At 47.2% G+C, this 16,439-nt stretch overlaps 2 protein-coding genes across 7 annotated transcripts in view; one reads left to right on the top strand and one right to left on the bottom strand.

The window, feature by feature from the left end:
• Positions 1–13,286, top strand: KDELR3 (KDEL endoplasmic reticulum protein retention receptor 3). Its single transcript, XM_086402850.1, has 5 exons — positions 1–254; positions 5,709–5,809; positions 10,419–10,577; positions 11,551–11,803; positions 12,587–13,286. Exons 1-5 carry the CDS (start codon positions 164–166, stop codon positions 12,625–12,627), a joined length of 645 nt encoding a protein of 214 aa, XP_086258976.1. The 5' UTR covers positions 1–163; the 3' UTR covers positions 12,628–13,286.
• Positions 13,284–16,439, bottom strand: part of DDX17 (DEAD-box helicase 17) — an 18,296-nt gene continuing 15,140 nt past the window's right edge. For all 6 annotated transcript variants that reach the window (XR_015164513.1, XR_015164514.1, XM_086402849.1 and 3 more), the window contains one exon: positions 13,284–16,317. Coding sequence is in view for 4 of the 6 variants with exons in the window: in XM_086402849.1 (XP_086258975.1) it covers positions 15,812–16,317 (506 nt within the window). In the remaining 2 variants the exon portion in view is untranslated. The remainder of the gene's footprint in view (positions 16,318–16,439) is intronic.

Genomic DNA, 16,439 nt, shown 5'->3' on the forward strand with positions numbered 1-16,439 from the left:
GCCCGGCCAAGAGCGCGCTGGCGGAGCGGCCGCGCCCGGACGGGAGCGCGGAGCTCGGGGGCGCAGGACCCACAGGCCGGGGCCGGGGCCGGGGCCGGGGACGTGGCAGCCGCCTCGCCCGCCAGAAAAGTTTCCCAGGAGTTGGCTGCGCGCGGGCCGGACCATGAACGTGTTTCGGATCCTCGGCGACCTGAGCCATCTCCTGGCCATGATCCTGCTTCTGGGGAAGATTTGGAGGTCCAAGTGCTGCGCGGGTGAGGGCGCGCGTCCCGGGCGGGAGGTGGGGGCGTCTCGGACGGGAGGTGGGGACCGGGGGCGGAGGAGGGGGCAGCCCCACGCCCCTGCTGCGAGGCTGGAGGGGAAGAGTCTCCTGAATGTCTCTGCAGGGTGGGGACTTCGGCTTGCGGGTGCTTGAAACTGTCTTCGCACAGCTTAGCTTCCAAAGAAAATGTACAATTGTACCGTATCAGAGGAAACGGACCCGTGGAGGTAACGGAGGGTTGCCTCCCTCCCTCCCCCACCACTTGGCATGGCCACTGGTGGTTGGAAGGGGGGGATAGAGAGGAGGTGACACCCCCTTTGCTGCCCAGGAGCAGCACCGCTTGGGGCCCCTTCTGCCCTCTACCCTCACTCATGCCCCAGGTGGGGAATGGGAGGTCGGGGCGAAGGAGGTGAACACACAGGAAGGGGCTCCAGACTCTCAGGGTCTTCTCTTGCCCTCCCCCTCCCCCTCCCCCTCTCCCCTCTCCCCTGCCCCCTGCCAGACATCCCCCCATCCCACCCCCACCCCCCAGCTGGGCGCTTTCCTTGTGATGTGGCAGGAGAGGCATCAGCTAGGCCCACGTGGGCACAGAGTTGCCCATGAGCAGAAGCCCAGAGAGGGTGGAAGGGGGTCCCCCTTTTGCCCAGCAGTCTGGCGGCCCCGCTGGGGGGTCAGAGACGTTTCAGTTTCAGGGCTGGACCGGTGGTGGCCAAACAGACCCAGTGCATTAACAGGCTGTCTGAGCGGCCTGCAGCCATCTTTGTCCACTGGTGTCCTGGAGGCGCCTGCCCTGTGCTTGGCGCTGGGGTGAGGGCCTACAGAGAAGGGCACGGACTCCTCGTGGGGGCCAGTGAGGTAGGGAGTGGACCCCTGAATGCTTCATGGAGGGAGCAGCTCTGTGCTGCTGTCCTGGAAGACAGGCAGCTTGTCACATAGGATAGGCTTGTGGTGTCACAGATGGTAGGGCATGTCCTGGAAACGGGGAGCAGCCTGTCTTCAGGGTGGTCCTGAGGGGAGACCAGTCCACCGGCGGAGGACATTGGTCGGATGTGAAAGGGCCTTGTCTGCTAAAGGCTAGGGAGTTGGGACTGGGAGTCAAGGAAAGTTTGGAGCAGGGGAGGGGGCTTGTAAGGGGACTCTGGAAGCTGTGGGAGAGGCTGAAAGAGCAGCATCGAAGCAGGAGGGAAGGGGTTGGGGGTAAGAGGTGGGTGCTGTGAGTGTCATTGCAGAGGGAGTGATTCCAGACCTGGAGGCCTTTTGGGTTTGGGGTCTCCAGGGAGATAGGCACTCACAGGTTGGTTCTCAGGTTCCCACTTAGGGGAAGTAGGCCAGGAATGCTGAGAGAGGCTCCAGTGAGGGGCAGAATCTAGCCTGGACCTGTCCCTGCGGGGAAGGGTCTTGGACAGGGTGAGCCACCATGACCAGGAGAGGGCGCTGTTCCCCACCTGCTCTGCCAGGCATCTGGGATAGAAGCCGGCCACCCAGGCAGAGATCCTGGCCTGGTGGGGCTGAATTTAGAGGTGGGAGGCCGTCAGCCAGCAACGGTGGTAGCAACCAACTAAATTATATGGTTTGTCAGAGATGCTGAGTGGCTCAATGGTAAAGAATCTGCCTGCAATGCAGGAGATCTCTGAGTCAGGAAGATCCCCTGGAGAAGGAAATGGCAACCCACTCCAGTATTCTTGCCTGGAGAATCCCGTGGACAGATGAGCCTGGCAGGCTACAGTTCATGGGGTCACAAAGAGTCAGACACGACTGAGCGACTAAACAACAGCAATGGGAAAAGCAAAGGGCAGATGAGCGGGAGGGCCCTTGTGTGTGTGGAGAGGGATCAGCACAGGTCTGGTTGGGAACAGAGGAGGTGAGCGCCTCCCCCAGGGGCAGGCCTGGGTGACACCCCGGCGACCCAGCCCCAAAGGCAGGAGACTGGCACTCCATTCGCACTCTGCCACTGACTCCTTGTGTGACCTGGGGCCTCAGTTGTCTTTATCTGCCAAAGGGTAGGAGGTCTGCACCTGGTCAGTGGGTCCCCCAGGGGACTCTGGCCAGGTCCAGGCTCCTGTTCTCCTCTCCGTCCTGAGGTCTCCGTGTGTGGTTTGCTTTGGTGGAAATTATTCACTGGTTTTTAAAGAGTGTGGAAAACCAATGCACTGAAGACCGCCAGGGTTCCTAAAACGCTAGGGAAAATGTGAGTGAAGCCCAGGGGCCTGGCAGGCTGGGGATGGAAAGAGGGGAGGAGTGGAAAGAAGCTATGTGGGGGGATAGCCTTGTGTCACCCAGTAGAGCCTCCTACTGGACCCTCCTGAATGCGGTTGAGGCCCCCTGCACCGGCCAGACCTAAGTGCGGGCTCTGGGAGGTGGTGTAGACAGTCTCAGCCCGACCTGGCCCGGTTACTGCCTCCTGGACTCCACCCTCTCCCCCAGAGGGCTCCTTCCCCTGCAGCCAGGCCCCCTGCCAACCCCCCAAGAAGACACTTGTATTCCACATTGAATCCTATTTAGGCCTCATGTCAGTCCATTTTACAGATGCCAAGTGTGAGACTCAGGCTTGCCATGCTGGTAGGAAAGCTGGCACATGGACCCAGAGCCCTCCAAAATGCGAGGGGCTTCAGCAGTGTTCATCCTCAGGCATTAAAATTGTCCCCCCACCTTCCCCAGAATGAATGTCTCCCACCAGAGGGATCATTAGAAAAGGTACCAATCAGGTGTACAAAGGAGTCAAACCCTGAATCAGGTAATGTCACTTCTGGGTGTCCAGCTACCCAATCAACCCATCACCTTTAGAGTGAAGTCCAGAGATGAGGGGACAAAGGTGAAAGAGATTCAAGGATGGCTCTTGGTTTTCTGGCTTGAACATGGAGGGAATGGTGGTGGCATTTATGAAGGACGGAAGATAGGAGAAGGAGGGGATTCAGGGGGAGATGGTGGGCTCCGCCAGGCAGAAATATGTAGGTCAGAGAACCAAGGAGAGTCTGGAGCTGGAGGGTCCCTCATGTGTGGGATGGGATAAAGGGATAGAGGGAGAAGAGAGCTCACCCTCTGAGGATTAGGGTTTGAGGAGCAGCCAGGGGAGGTGAGAAGCTGGCAGTGTGGGCAGTGGCAGAAACCTGGAGAAGGGTGTGGTTGGAATAGATGGAGTGCCCCACTGACTCTTGAAGAGCTGGGTGAGTGAGGACAGAGTTGATGTTTGGCTGCAGAAACGTGGGCATCATGGACCATAGGAGTGGGTTGGTGATGGACCCAGACCGCTGTGGGTTTAACGGGGTGAGAGAAACGGGAGGCAGGGCTGCTCGCTTCACCCTGGAACCACCGCCATGACCATGTATCAAAAGTGGCCAAAAGTTGACCAAGGAGCATGATGGCTAAATGCAGCCTCAAATCCTGGATCGGCATATGGAACAGGAAAAGGGCATGAATGGGCAAACGTGAAATCTGAATAAAGTCTGGAGTTTAGTCAACGGTGCTCTGTGCTGTGCTTAGTCATGCAGTCATGTCCGACTCTTTGTGACCCTATGGACTGTAGCCCGCCAGGCTCCTCTGTCCATGGGGATTCTCCATGCAGGAATACTGGAGTGGGTTGCCATGCCCTCCCCCAGGGGATCTTCCCAACCCAGGGATTGAACCCAGGTTTCCCACATTGCAGGCAGATTCTTTACCATCTGAGCCACCAGAGAAGCCCAAGAATACGGGAGTGGGTAGTCTGTCCCTTCTCCAGGGGATCTTTCTGACCCAGGAATCGAAAGGGTCTCCTGCATTGAAGGTGGATTCTTTACCAGCTGAGCTACCCAGCTCACTATTGGGAGCTATCCACTATTGGGATACCCCAATAGTGCTCTACTGATATCAGTTTCTTAGTTTTGGCAAATGTTCAGTTAGAATAGGAAACAGGAGTCCAGAATGGCAGTGGCTACAAGATAAGGAAGGGAAAAGTCCATGAAAATAGAACAAAGGAAGGTCCGAGGATCGGAGTGAGGACCTCAGGTACAACAAACAACACTCCTGGCTAGCCCAATTTACAGAGGGCAGGCCCACGGGGAGAAAAAACATATAAAAAGAGGAGCCAAAGGGCCGGGGGTCTCTCTCTCTCTCCTGCATGCTGGGGCGCTCTTCTCTTGGCGTCTTTGGGTCTACATGCCCTCACACCTCGAGGATGGTTTTTCCTGCTATTTTCTAAATAAAATAGAGCTGTAACACAGAGCTTTAACACTGATTTGTCTAAGAGCTATAACACGGTCTGTTCGAGACCCGAGAGCTGTGACATGCTGAGGGCTTTAATGTCCGTCACTCCAATCACTCTGTGACGTCATTCTGTGACAAGACAGAACCGAGGAGCATACGCTCGCCTGACATCATGCAAGGTGTTAACATTAGGGGAAGCCGGGTGAAGGGTGTATGGGGCCTCTCTGTACTGTCTACAACTCTTCTGTAAATCTGAAATTATTTCAAAATAAAAAGTTCAAAAAGGAAAGAGACCAAAGCAGATGAGAAAATAGCATGGTAAGTAGGAACCCAGTTTTGTGGGTTTGAGCGTCCATTACATGTTGTATATGTTGTGGGTGTGTTGTGTATGTGTATGTGTGTATGTGTGTGCCAACAAAGATCAGGAAGGTTACACACGCAGGCTTTGTGACTCAGAAGACTGCTGTTTTAAAATTTACATTTCTGTGTATAGTTCCCCAGGTGGCTCACTGGTAAAGAATCTGCCTGCCAACTTGGCTCGGGTTCAGTCCCAGGGTCAGGAATATCCCCTGGAGAAGGCGACTGTAGCCTACTCCAGTATTCTTGCCTGGGAGATCCTATGGACGGAGGAGATGGGCAGGCTACAGCCCTTAGAGTCACAAAGAGTCAGACACAACTTAGCGACTGACCGGGTATTACCTGGTTTTTGTTCTACAAAGAGTAAAAATAGTTGTAACTTTTATAACTAGAAAAAAAACCTTTTTTTACTCAAAATTTGGAAACATGAAATAGAATGCTCCCTGGCCCTGTGCCTTCCTCCACCTGCTGTGGTCTCCCTGATGAGTCAGCCCCTTGTAGAGCCAGTCAGCTGTTCCAAAAAAAATGGAGCTTGGAGGCCCGTCAGTGGAACGATGGAGGTGGAATGAAGAGAAGCCTTGACACCTCTCCTCTCAAGCCCGACTCCAACCACCCCTACACCCTCCCCAGAGCAGGAAGTGAGGCAGGCACGTGCGGGGGCCATGTGAACTCGGCGTCCATGTCTCTATTTGGAGACTGGGTGACAGATTACAGTCTGGTGAGAGGATAGATTCAAGTGATCAATGGGAAGGAGTGTTTCCTGACCCTCGGGGGTGCCAGTGCCCTGGACAGGGTGTCACCACTAAGCGGGCACTCTGGAGGCCTTTCCAGCTCAGGCTCTGGGCTTCTGGAGTGTGTGTGAGCCTGGGAGCCTGGATTCTTATTGTCTCTTGTCCCTATCCAACCGCAGGCATCTCTGGGAAGAGCCAGATCCTTTTCGCTCTCGTCTTTACCACCAGGTACCTGGACCTGTTCACCAACTTCATCTCCATCTACAACACAGTAATGAAGGTGAGGGGATGGGCAGCCATGGTGGGGGGCCTGCTGAGCACCCCCAGATGGTGAGACAGTTTATGCTTGGGGACTCAGGCTGGGGAACCAGCCAGACCTAGGTTTGATTCCTGGCTTTGCTGTTAGTAGCTATGGGGCCTGGGCTTGGGCAAGGCTTCTGGCCTCTGTGTACCTTGGTTTCCTCCTCTGCAAAATGAAGATCGTTATACTTGCTTCAGAGGGTTTTGTTGTGAAAATTAAACAAGGTAATGCCTGTAAATATACAATAGTTATCGTATATTAAAAACTCAATAAAAACTATTACAATGGTTAAAAAATAAGCAAAAAAGGAAACACGATGCTGTGAGCTTTCAGAGAGCTTATTGGTCCATTTATCTGACAAATATTTATTGAGCACCTACTGTGAGCTAAGAGGGCTTCCCAGGTGGCTCAGTGGTCAAAAATCCTCCTGTTAGTGCAGGAGACACAAGAAACACAGGTTCAATCTCTGATCTCCAGGAAGATCCCCTGGAGTTGGAAATGGCAACCTACTCCAGTAGGTTGCCTGGAGAATCCCATGAACAGAGGAGCCTGGTGGGCTACAATCCATAGGGTAAAAGAGCACACAACTGAGCAACTGAGCATGCATGTGAGCTAGGAACCTGAAGGAGAAATACAAGACACCCGTACTCATGGAACCTACAATATAACTGGGGAGACAGATAATGAAACAAGTAAGAAAAACTGGCTAGGGAGAAGGCTATGCAAATAATTAAAATGGGATGCTGTTTCCTTTTAATTATAAAGACAAAAAGTTTTAAAAGCAGAGTTACATGATAGAGAATGACTAGGAAGCTATTTGGAAAAGACCCTGATGCTGGGAAAGATTGAGGGCAGGAGAAGAAGAGGCTGACAGAGGATGGGATGGTTGGATGGCATCACCGACTTGATGGACATGAGTTCGAGCAAGCTCTGGGAGTTGGTGATGGACAGGGAAGCCTGGCGTGCTGCAGTCCATGGGGTCACAGAGTCGGACACGACTGAGTGACTCCACTGAGGGAGCTATTTAGAGAGTGTGGTCAAGAAGGGCCTCTCCAAAGAGGGGATGTGTAAACTGAGATTTGAATGACACAGGAAACAAAGCTCAGAGGAAGACATTTCCAACCAGAAGGAATAGCTGGTGCAAAGACCCCCCCAAGACAGGAACAAGCTTGATGTATTCAAAGGGCAGACAGAAGGCAGACTCAGTGGGAGAACAGCAGGCGAGGGCTGCCCGCTGGTGGTGGGGATGCCGACAGAGGCCTGGGTGAGGGCAGATGGTGCAGGTGAACCGTTTGGATTCCGTTTTGCAGTGGGAAGCTGTTGCTTTGAAGTTTGGTCCTATTTTACAGAAGGAGAAACTGAACATCTTTCAGCCCTGGGTCATAGCTGTGAGGTTGTGTTGGAGTGAGACATTTTCTGAGGCTTTAACCAATCATCCAACACAATTTAGTGGAAAGAGCCCAGATTTCAGAGTCAGTAAATTGAGATGTAACTGGATGCTGGTAGCAGAGATGTGGGTTATTTTAATAAGGTTAGGATTTATTTTTACCTCACTCACAAAATCTCGAAGTGGGTAGTCTAAGCCTGCAATGGCAGCTCCTTTTAACTTTTTCTGCTCTGCCAGCTTTAGTGTGACCAGTACTTGAGTTTGTTACCCATGCAGTTGCTCAGAAGGGCCCTTTGCTTGGTTTAATACTTTGCTTTTGCCATTTTGAAATTCTTATTTTTTAACAAGAAGCCTTGAAAATTATATAGCTAGCCTGAATGTGATATCTATCCTTAAGGTTGCCTCAGAGTCACAAAATAGGTACTAGAGCTCCTACCATCACATCACATTCGGGATAGGAAGGAGGAGGAAGGGGAAAAAGAGCAATAGGGTGCCTGCCAGCTGGGTAAGCCCTTTTCATAGAGCTTTCCAGTGACTTCCATCTACATGTCACTGACCATCCTTATCTGCAAAGGAGGCTGGAATATGTGGTTTTTAGTTGGGCACATTGTCTAATAGGAGTCCTGTTTTTAAGGTAAAAAAGCTACATGGGCGGAATCCTAACTATCTTGCCGGGCTATTGTGAAAATAAGATGGGAATCTATGTAATATACCTAGCTCCCAGAAGATATTTAACTAAAAAGTGAGTTCTCTTTCTCCATATCAGAGATGTCCTTTTGGGATTCTGGGCATCTTGTTCCTAGAATTGGTAGAATGGAGGATGCTCTTACTTGTGGTGTGTTGAACTCAGTGTGAACGTCAATCCGAGATCCTGAAATTGCTGTTTACTTAAATCCAACACGGAAGTAAGCAAACACTGCCTGCTTAGTTAATTTCTCTTCCCAAGGGTTTGACTTGGGCAGTCCTGGCGGGAACTGTAGACCCAGCCCTTGCCATGGTTGAATGAGGTCTAGTCTTCAAAGAGGCCAGTTTCCAAATGTGTGAAACGAAGAAGTGATCTCTTTCATTGATTCGTTCACTCATTCCAACATTTGTTTGGGGCCCTGAGTTAGATTCAGAGGCAGACAGGGCATGGACCGTCTTAGGGAATCTTCTCTCCAAGGGGAGACAGGCTGGTCCATAGACATTTACAGAACATATGATCACAAGCAGCGATGAGTCTTGTTACATGGGGGTATGGTAACACAGAGCACGTGTGCCTCGTTCTGTAAGAAAAAGGCTTTGAGGAAATAACCTGAGTTTTGAAGTGCAAACACTTTTCTAGGCCAGTGTGGTCCTGGACCACCAGCAGCGGTATCACATAGGAACGTACTAGAAATGCAAAATTCTCAGGCCTACTCAGACCCACTAAGTGAAACCCCCCTGCCCCTGAGGGTAGGGGCAGGGGCAGCCCTCTATATTTTGATGCACATTCAGGTTTGAGAGCCTCTGGCCTAGGTTAGAGGCCAATTATAAAACCATTATATGCTGGAGGACAGCTACTCTAGTTAGGAAAAGAGCACTTTTCTGAAGCATTGATTATCACCTGATTCAAGGAATTTTAGTCTTTGTAGAAGTACGCTCTCAATTCACTGATGCAGACCTAAGAACTTGAGGCTTTAAAAGAGCCCTGGAACGCTACTGCTAAATCACTTGACAAAGACCAGTTCTCTCTTTTATTTTTGCCTAATGCTCCACAGTGAGAGGACACCTGGGCACCTTGGGGTCATCATGGTAGCAACTATCAGTCCCAGTTAGAAGCATGGAGTCACTTAACAGAAAGCTTCAGATTCAATTCAGAAATTGCAAACACACTTCATCTTTTCCAACTGAAGGCAGAATACGCGTGCTCAGGTTTGGTAGGTCCCAACTCAGGCAGCAGTATGTGAACCGTGAACTTCCAGATGTTCAAACTGGATTAAGAAAAGGCAGAGGAACCAGAGATCAAATTGCTAACATCTGTAGGATCATTGAAAAAGCAAGAGAGTTCCAGAAAAACACCTACTTCTGCTTTATTGACTATGCCAAAGTCTTTGACTGTGTGATCACAACAAACTGTGGAAAATTCTTCAAGAGATGGGAATACCAGACCACCTGACCTGTCTCCTGAGAAATCTGTATGCAGGTCAAGAAACAACAGTTAGAACTGGATATGAAACACCAGACTGGTTCCAAATTGGGAAAGGAGTATGTCACGGCTATATATTGTCACCCTGCTTATTTAACTTATATGCAGAGTACATCATGCAAAATGCTGGGCTGGATGAAGCACAAGCTGGAATCAAGATTGCCGGGAGAACTATCAATAACCTCAGATATGCAGATGACACCACCCTTATGGCAGAACTAAAGAAGAACTAAAGAGCCTCTTGATGAAAGTGAAAAAGGAGAGTGAAAAAGTTGGCTTAAAACTCAGCATTCAGAAAACTAAGATCATGGCATCCATCCCATCACTTCATGGCAAATAGATGGGGAAACAATGGAAACAATAAGAGACTTTATCTTTTTGGGCTCCAAAATCACTGCAGATGGTGACTGCAACCATGAAATTAAAAGACGCTTGCTTGCTCCTTGGAAGAAAAGCTATGACCAACCTAGACAGCATATTAAAAAGCAGAGACATTACTTTGCCAACAAAGGTCCATGTAGTCAAAGTTATGTTTTTTCCAGTAGTCATATATGGATGTGAGAGTTGGACTGTAAAGAAAGCTGAGTGCCCAAGAATTGATGCTTTTGAACTATGGTGTTGAAGAAGACTCTTGAGAGTCCCCAGCAAGGCGATCCAACCAGTCCACCCTAAAGGAAATCAGTCCTGAATATTCATTGGAAGGACTGATGCTGAAGCTGAAACTCCAATACTTTGGCCACCTGATGAAAAGAACTGACTCACTGGAAAAGACCCTGATGCTGGGAAAGATTGGAGGCGGGAGAAGAAGGGGACAACAGAGGATGAGATGGTTAGATGGCATCACTGACTCAATGGACATGAGTTTGAGTAAACTCCGGGAGCTGGTGATGGACAGGGAGGCCTGGCTTGCTGCAGTCCATGGGGTCGCAAAGTTAGACACAACTTAGCGACTGAATTTAGGATAACTTTGAAGCCCCAAAAGTAGGTTGGGAAAATGACTTCATTGATTCCCATGTGTCTGTCTCCCTTTTCAGATGGTTTTTCTCCTCTGCGCCTATGTCACAGTGTACATGATCTATGGGAAATTTCGGAAAACGTTTGACAGTGAGAATGATACATTCCGCCTGGAGTTTCTTCTGGTCCCTGTCATTGGCCTTTCCTTCCTTGAGAACTACAGTTTCACTCCTCTGGAGGTAAGGGAAGGGACCCAGAGTACTCATTTCCAAACGTAAACACATTCCCTAAAACCCTCACCTTGGTAATACCAGAGCTGGCCTTCTACAACTGTGGCCGTTACTTGTTATGAGTTTAGAAATTACCAATAAGCTATCCACAGTGCTCTTCTTAAAAATAGGCATGTCTAAGTAGTCGTGTTCATAAACAAAGCAGGCATCACAGTACCACGTAAGGCTGAAACCCTCTGTTCAACAGGTGATTAATGGATACTAAAGCACAGTCCAGACCGTTTTCAACTCAGTAGGTCTGGCCTGACTCAAGAATCTGTGGGGCAATGAGCATCTGAGGAGATTCTGATACTGATGTTCATGGATTGTATTTTGAGAAACCATAGGCTCAATTAAGGCGAGTTTATATGATAGAATTTATATATGATAAATTTACATTTGTACATATATATAATTATATGTATATATAACATACATTCTATATATTCTATCATATATAATTGTATCATGTATCATATGATATGATATATATAATTCTATCATATGTAAATGTATATGTTATACATATAAACATTTATATATGATAGAATTCTGCAACAATTAAAAAATTGTTCCATAGCAACATTCATACTGTTCTGGAAAAAGCAGTACACTTGAGTCTTTTATTTTTTTACTTTCAAAGAAAGGGGTTGAATGACACACTGATGAAAACATTTAAAAATGTCAAGAACATGATTCTGGGAGTTCCCTGACCATCTGATGGTTGGGGTTCCAATCTTTCACTGCCTGTGGCCTTGGTTCAATCTCTGGTCCTGCAAGCTGTGTGGAGCGGCTATTAAGTAAACAAAACCTGAAAAAATGGTGAAATAGTTATCTTTAAACTGGTTTTGCATCACTGTATTCTCACCAATAAACATTGTTTCGGTAACTAAAGGTGGCCCCTTCTTGATCAGCCTCCTCTGGATTCTTCTCTTTGGCTCAGATCCTCTGGACTTTCTCCATCTACCTGGAATCAGTGGCCATTCTGCCCCAGCTCTTCATGATCAGCAAGACTGGAGAGGCCGAGACCATTACTACTCACTATCTGTTCTTTCTTGGCCTATACCGGGCCCTCTACCTGGCTAACTGGATCAGGCGATACCAGACTGAGAATTTCTATGACCAAATTGCAGTGGTGTCTGGGGTAGTACAAACCATCTTCTACTGTGACTTCTTCTACTTGTATGTGACCAAAGGTAGGTGCTGGGAAAACAGTGTCACTGGCACCAGCTCAGGATTAACAATCCACTCAGTGTTCGAGGGGATATGGAAGTGAACACAGGGAAGTCTGTGTGCTTCATGGTGCTTACATTCTAACGCAAAAGACAAATGTTTTCAGGAAACTAAGCGCTATGAAAAAGTATAGACCAATAATCCTACTTTTATATACAGTGTGCAGGGAAGACAGCTGTGAGACGACGTTTGACACTTGGGTTAGGGCAATAAAGGACAAACAATTATCCATTTCTAAGTTTGTAAGCCCCAAGGCAGAAACCAGCCTGGCATGATACAAGACTAAAAGGCTAGTATGGTGAGAGATATCAATCCAGAGTAGGGTCTCTGTTAAGTCAGGGTAAGACAGTCACAATGCATTCTAATCACAAATAGCAGCAACTGGGTCATATGAAAACCAGTTGCTGTGTAGGATAAAAGGCAGCCAAAGCAGGGAGATATGGGGCAGTTCCAATTGCCCAGGAGGTGGTCATCAGTGGAGATGGGGACATTTCTCAAGAGTGTAGCTGATGAAAACCGTTGATGTGCTGTGAGATGTGAAACAGAATTAAGGACAAGTGCTAGATTCATGGCCTACCAAAAGAGGGGGTGGTGGTATGTGTCCAAGGGGGAGTCAGTCTATCTGTAGTTAACCTGCAGTGGCATCTTCCCTGCAGGTTAGGGAAGGGCATTAGATACAAGATCATACAAAGTTGTAAAGGAGTCCTTTCATGAAAAATCCTAATTTCAGCTTAATTTTCTTTTAGTCCTTAAAGGAAAGAAGTTAAGTCTTCCAATGCCAATTTGAAGGCCATCAGAGATGTTCTACACCCTAACAAGGACACAAAGCAAACCATCTGACGTGCTCTCCTGGGCCATTTAGACACAACTGACGTCAGAGAAATACTTCATGTGGAATTTAGCAAAGCACTGATCCTTCTATTTCCTCATCACTATCTCCCTTAAATTATAGAGGTAATTAAAATGGGCCAATCATGCAAGTATGGTACATCCTCACAATGTCAACTGAACCATCAAGCAAACCTTAGAATGGATGGAGTCAACTACTGTTCCCTGGAGTAAGACTCATGCTATCGAACAGCCAATCCCCCTATGGAAATACACCCTACTGTGTATGAGTCAAAAGCCCCAAATGAGTATACTGTTGTGGTGAACTTTTACTTTCCAGGTAGGAGACCATCATGCTTAGGGAGTCAAGATACAAAGGTGTCACCACCAGGTGGGAAATGTTGTGAGCAAACACCCCAGGCTTTTTACCTACTAGGTATTGTCTTGATGGTTTGTGACTCAAGTTTTTTTCACATTAAGACCAATTAATCCCACCTCCCTTTCACAGTTTTAGGTGCTAAGGTGTCAAGTCAATCGAACATGGTCTTGAAGCAAATAAAAATAAGAGACTATCATTAGGTTACACCTTTTTTTAAGCAATAAAAATCTCACACCTTATCGTCAACAGTGTTTTATTTATACCTACAAAAGAAACAAGATGGTATCAAAAGGACAATTTACAAACTAAGAATAGTAACATAAGCTCTTAGCATCCTGTGCCTGAACATCACACATCTACAAATCTTTCAAGTCTTAACGCAACAGGAATGTGTTCAGAGACCAGCAAGGACATAAATAGAGAGCACTGATCCCAAGCAAAAGCCACCAACCTTTTAGATGAGAGAAGTCCACACAATGAATTGTTAGGGAGCAATGGGGAGAAGCAGCCCCACAGCTTAATGCAGAACTAACTCCTTCCCCTAGGTGAGTTTGTCATGACTGCAATTATTAGCATCAAACGAGAATTCTTCTGCTCATGTTCTGAAGCAAAGGCAGAACCTGAATCATGAGTGGCAGACACAAAGGCAGAAGACTTCACTCTGGAGCTATATAGGAAAAGCTCAGTAATACTAAGATCTTAGCTGTGCTCAGGCCACAACAGCTTTTGAGTTTCAGGATATGCTGTTATTTTGTCTTTATCATAACAATCCCTGGTGGAAAAAGGGAAGCAAGCAGACCAAATACTTACTGCTTGTTTGCCCCAAGACCTTTCTCACAAAGGGATGCTTTCAGACTTATGAGAGAGGACACCCCCGTGGTGGCACCTTTGTGTTTAAATCAGATTTTGGTGTATTAAAAAAACATCTACAGTGGACTCGTCAGTGCTGAGACATACTTCTCTCGCAGGGAGACACTTTGGTGTGAAGCACAGAGAAGAGCTGCCGTTGCTTCTCCTGTGCCTACCACCCTCCCTCAGCCTTAACTTCCATGAGGAGGAGAAAGAGAAGTTAGGAAAGAGGAAAGTAGGGGAAAAAAAGATGTCAAGTTCTCACATGCATGTATTTCAGCTTACGCTGACAACCTACCTGTATGTTGCACATTCAACCACACTTTCCAGTACCCCTCAGAAACAATCCCTTCTCTCTCCCTGAAGAGTTTTAAGAGGAAAACAAAGACCTCAAACATTTAGATATTTTGATCTTACAAACCAGTAAGCACTCTCAGGCCTAAGCCAAAGAATGCAATGAAGCCTTCCCCTTTTAACTACACCATCAACAATAGTGATAACACCAATAAAAAATTAACACTCCCACACTGGATATGAAGAGATTTCTGAAGCTGTCTGATCTCCTTGTCCTCTTTACAGTGAACACAAGAGCAGAAATTTCTTTCCAGGCCCATCTGCTATAGGAAGTCTCAGTAAAACAGTTGGTATTACTACAAAAGGGACAATCTCACCTACCTTTCAGGTGGAGGAAAAGTAAAAGGACTTGGGCTTTAGTCCTCTAACTTTTCTTAAGCACTACCTACCTGTAAAAAGCTGAGTGCGAAAGGATGCTGAGGAAAATTTGCATCCAAAAGCTGTTACAAAGCACTGAAGAGAACACAGTATGAAGACAATAAGAGTTCTTTCTCAATAAACCCTTTAGACCCTTCAAGATAACTTGGCCAAAAGGGATGAGTAGCCAATAAAGAGTTGCTGTTACTCTAGCTCTACAAATACTGGGTTTAAAAAGAAAATTTGCCCACTGACTATATTGTTTATAATTAAACGTAGTTCTTACACTGCAGGTGAATGCATATTTAACCGGTTAATAAATTTCCAATGAGCATTTATGTTCATTCTGCTCACAGCAGCTGTCTGGTTAGGAAGATGTATTTCAGATGGTCCCTGGTCATGGGGGAAAAAAAACAGGCAGCTTCCACCCAGATGCTGAGACACTACATTTAACCACTGCAATAAACATTTGGGTTTTTAAAGATACACTTAAAAAAACTCTTTATCTCAGCAATTTAATTTCTAACCTGACAATTAGAAAGTTGTTTCAGTACTTGGGAAGGGAGAAAGCAGAATGTAAAGGAGACAAAGCCAATTAGGATTTTTCTTTAAACTATCAAATGCACTTAAAGAAGCAATCAGCCAAAATGACAATGGCAAAGCACTGTCTTAACAACTCATCAGGCCTAAGGAACCTTGTTCCAGCTTGAAAAAGACCAAAGGAAAAAAAAAATATACAGAAAATGTGTAGGGAACTCCCTCTTGGTTTTCTATCCCAGTACGAGAGCAATTTAAAGCACAGGCGCCATCTTCTGCAGAGTTCAACCCTCCACCCCCCACCCCAAACTCAGGACAAAAAAAAAAAAAAACGGGCTCCCACAAAAGGGCCTAATACCTTACTTTTTCTTTTAAGATGAAAAATAGTTCAAATATCCTCAACATGCAAGAAGTTGGGGGGAAAACCTCTTCCAGTCGGCTATACATACATATATATACTTTTACAAAATCTGTTATTACAGACTGGATCATTTTGGCAGGCAGAAGAAACCTGGCAGTGAATCCTAACTAATTTGCATGAAAGACAAATCACAATGGTTGGGGAAAAATTATAAAAGAGAAAGAAAAAGGGAAAAGAAAAACAGGAAAAGATAGCGTTCCTTTAAATGTAGTTAAGTCTGCACAAGTCACTACCACTTGAGTGGCTTCATTTACGTGAAGGAGGGGGAGGAGGAGGAGGAGGGGGGTATTGGTAGGCAGTCTGCCCCATGTAACCTATCATATTAGTAGCTCCTGGAGGTTGTGCAAACTGCTGTGACATCAGTGGCTGTGGCTGCTGCCCAGACCGGCCTATCCCACTAAACTGCTGGCTAGAGCTCTGTGAACTTCTCCCAGTTGAGGTGGTGCTACTGGCCCCGTAAGTGCCAGCGCCATATTCTTGGGCTGTGTAACCACTGGTGCCATAAGCAGCTGCCCCATAGGTGCCTTGACCATAGGTGTATTGGCCTGCTTGTGCTCCAAAGGCAGAATTTGGACTTCCATAGCCACTGCCGTTAGCATAACCGGCTCTATCGGTTTCACCACGATCCCGATAGCTTGCAGAGTCTCTCCGGCCACCATCTTTGACCCCTCGAAGCCTCCGGTCACACTCATCCTGATACATCAAATTGGGATTGTTGGCTGAAGAAGTGGTCCGGTATCGAGAACGGCCGCCTAATGAAGACACAAGAATTTTGAACGCCAGATATATGATCCAAACATAACCACATGTAAAAATGTTACTAGACACGAAAGTATTCAATATTCTTTCTTGATCTTTAGCTAAGTCAGCTTCC

Source organism: Bos grunniens, chromosome 5, assembly GCF_055505025.1.
Source record: "Bos grunniens cultivar Pamir isolate PY7600 chromosome 5, Bosgru_T2T1.0, whole genome shotgun sequence".
In the NCBI taxonomy this organism is placed as follows: Eukaryota; Metazoa; Chordata; class Mammalia; order Artiodactyla; family Bovidae; genus Bos; species Bos grunniens.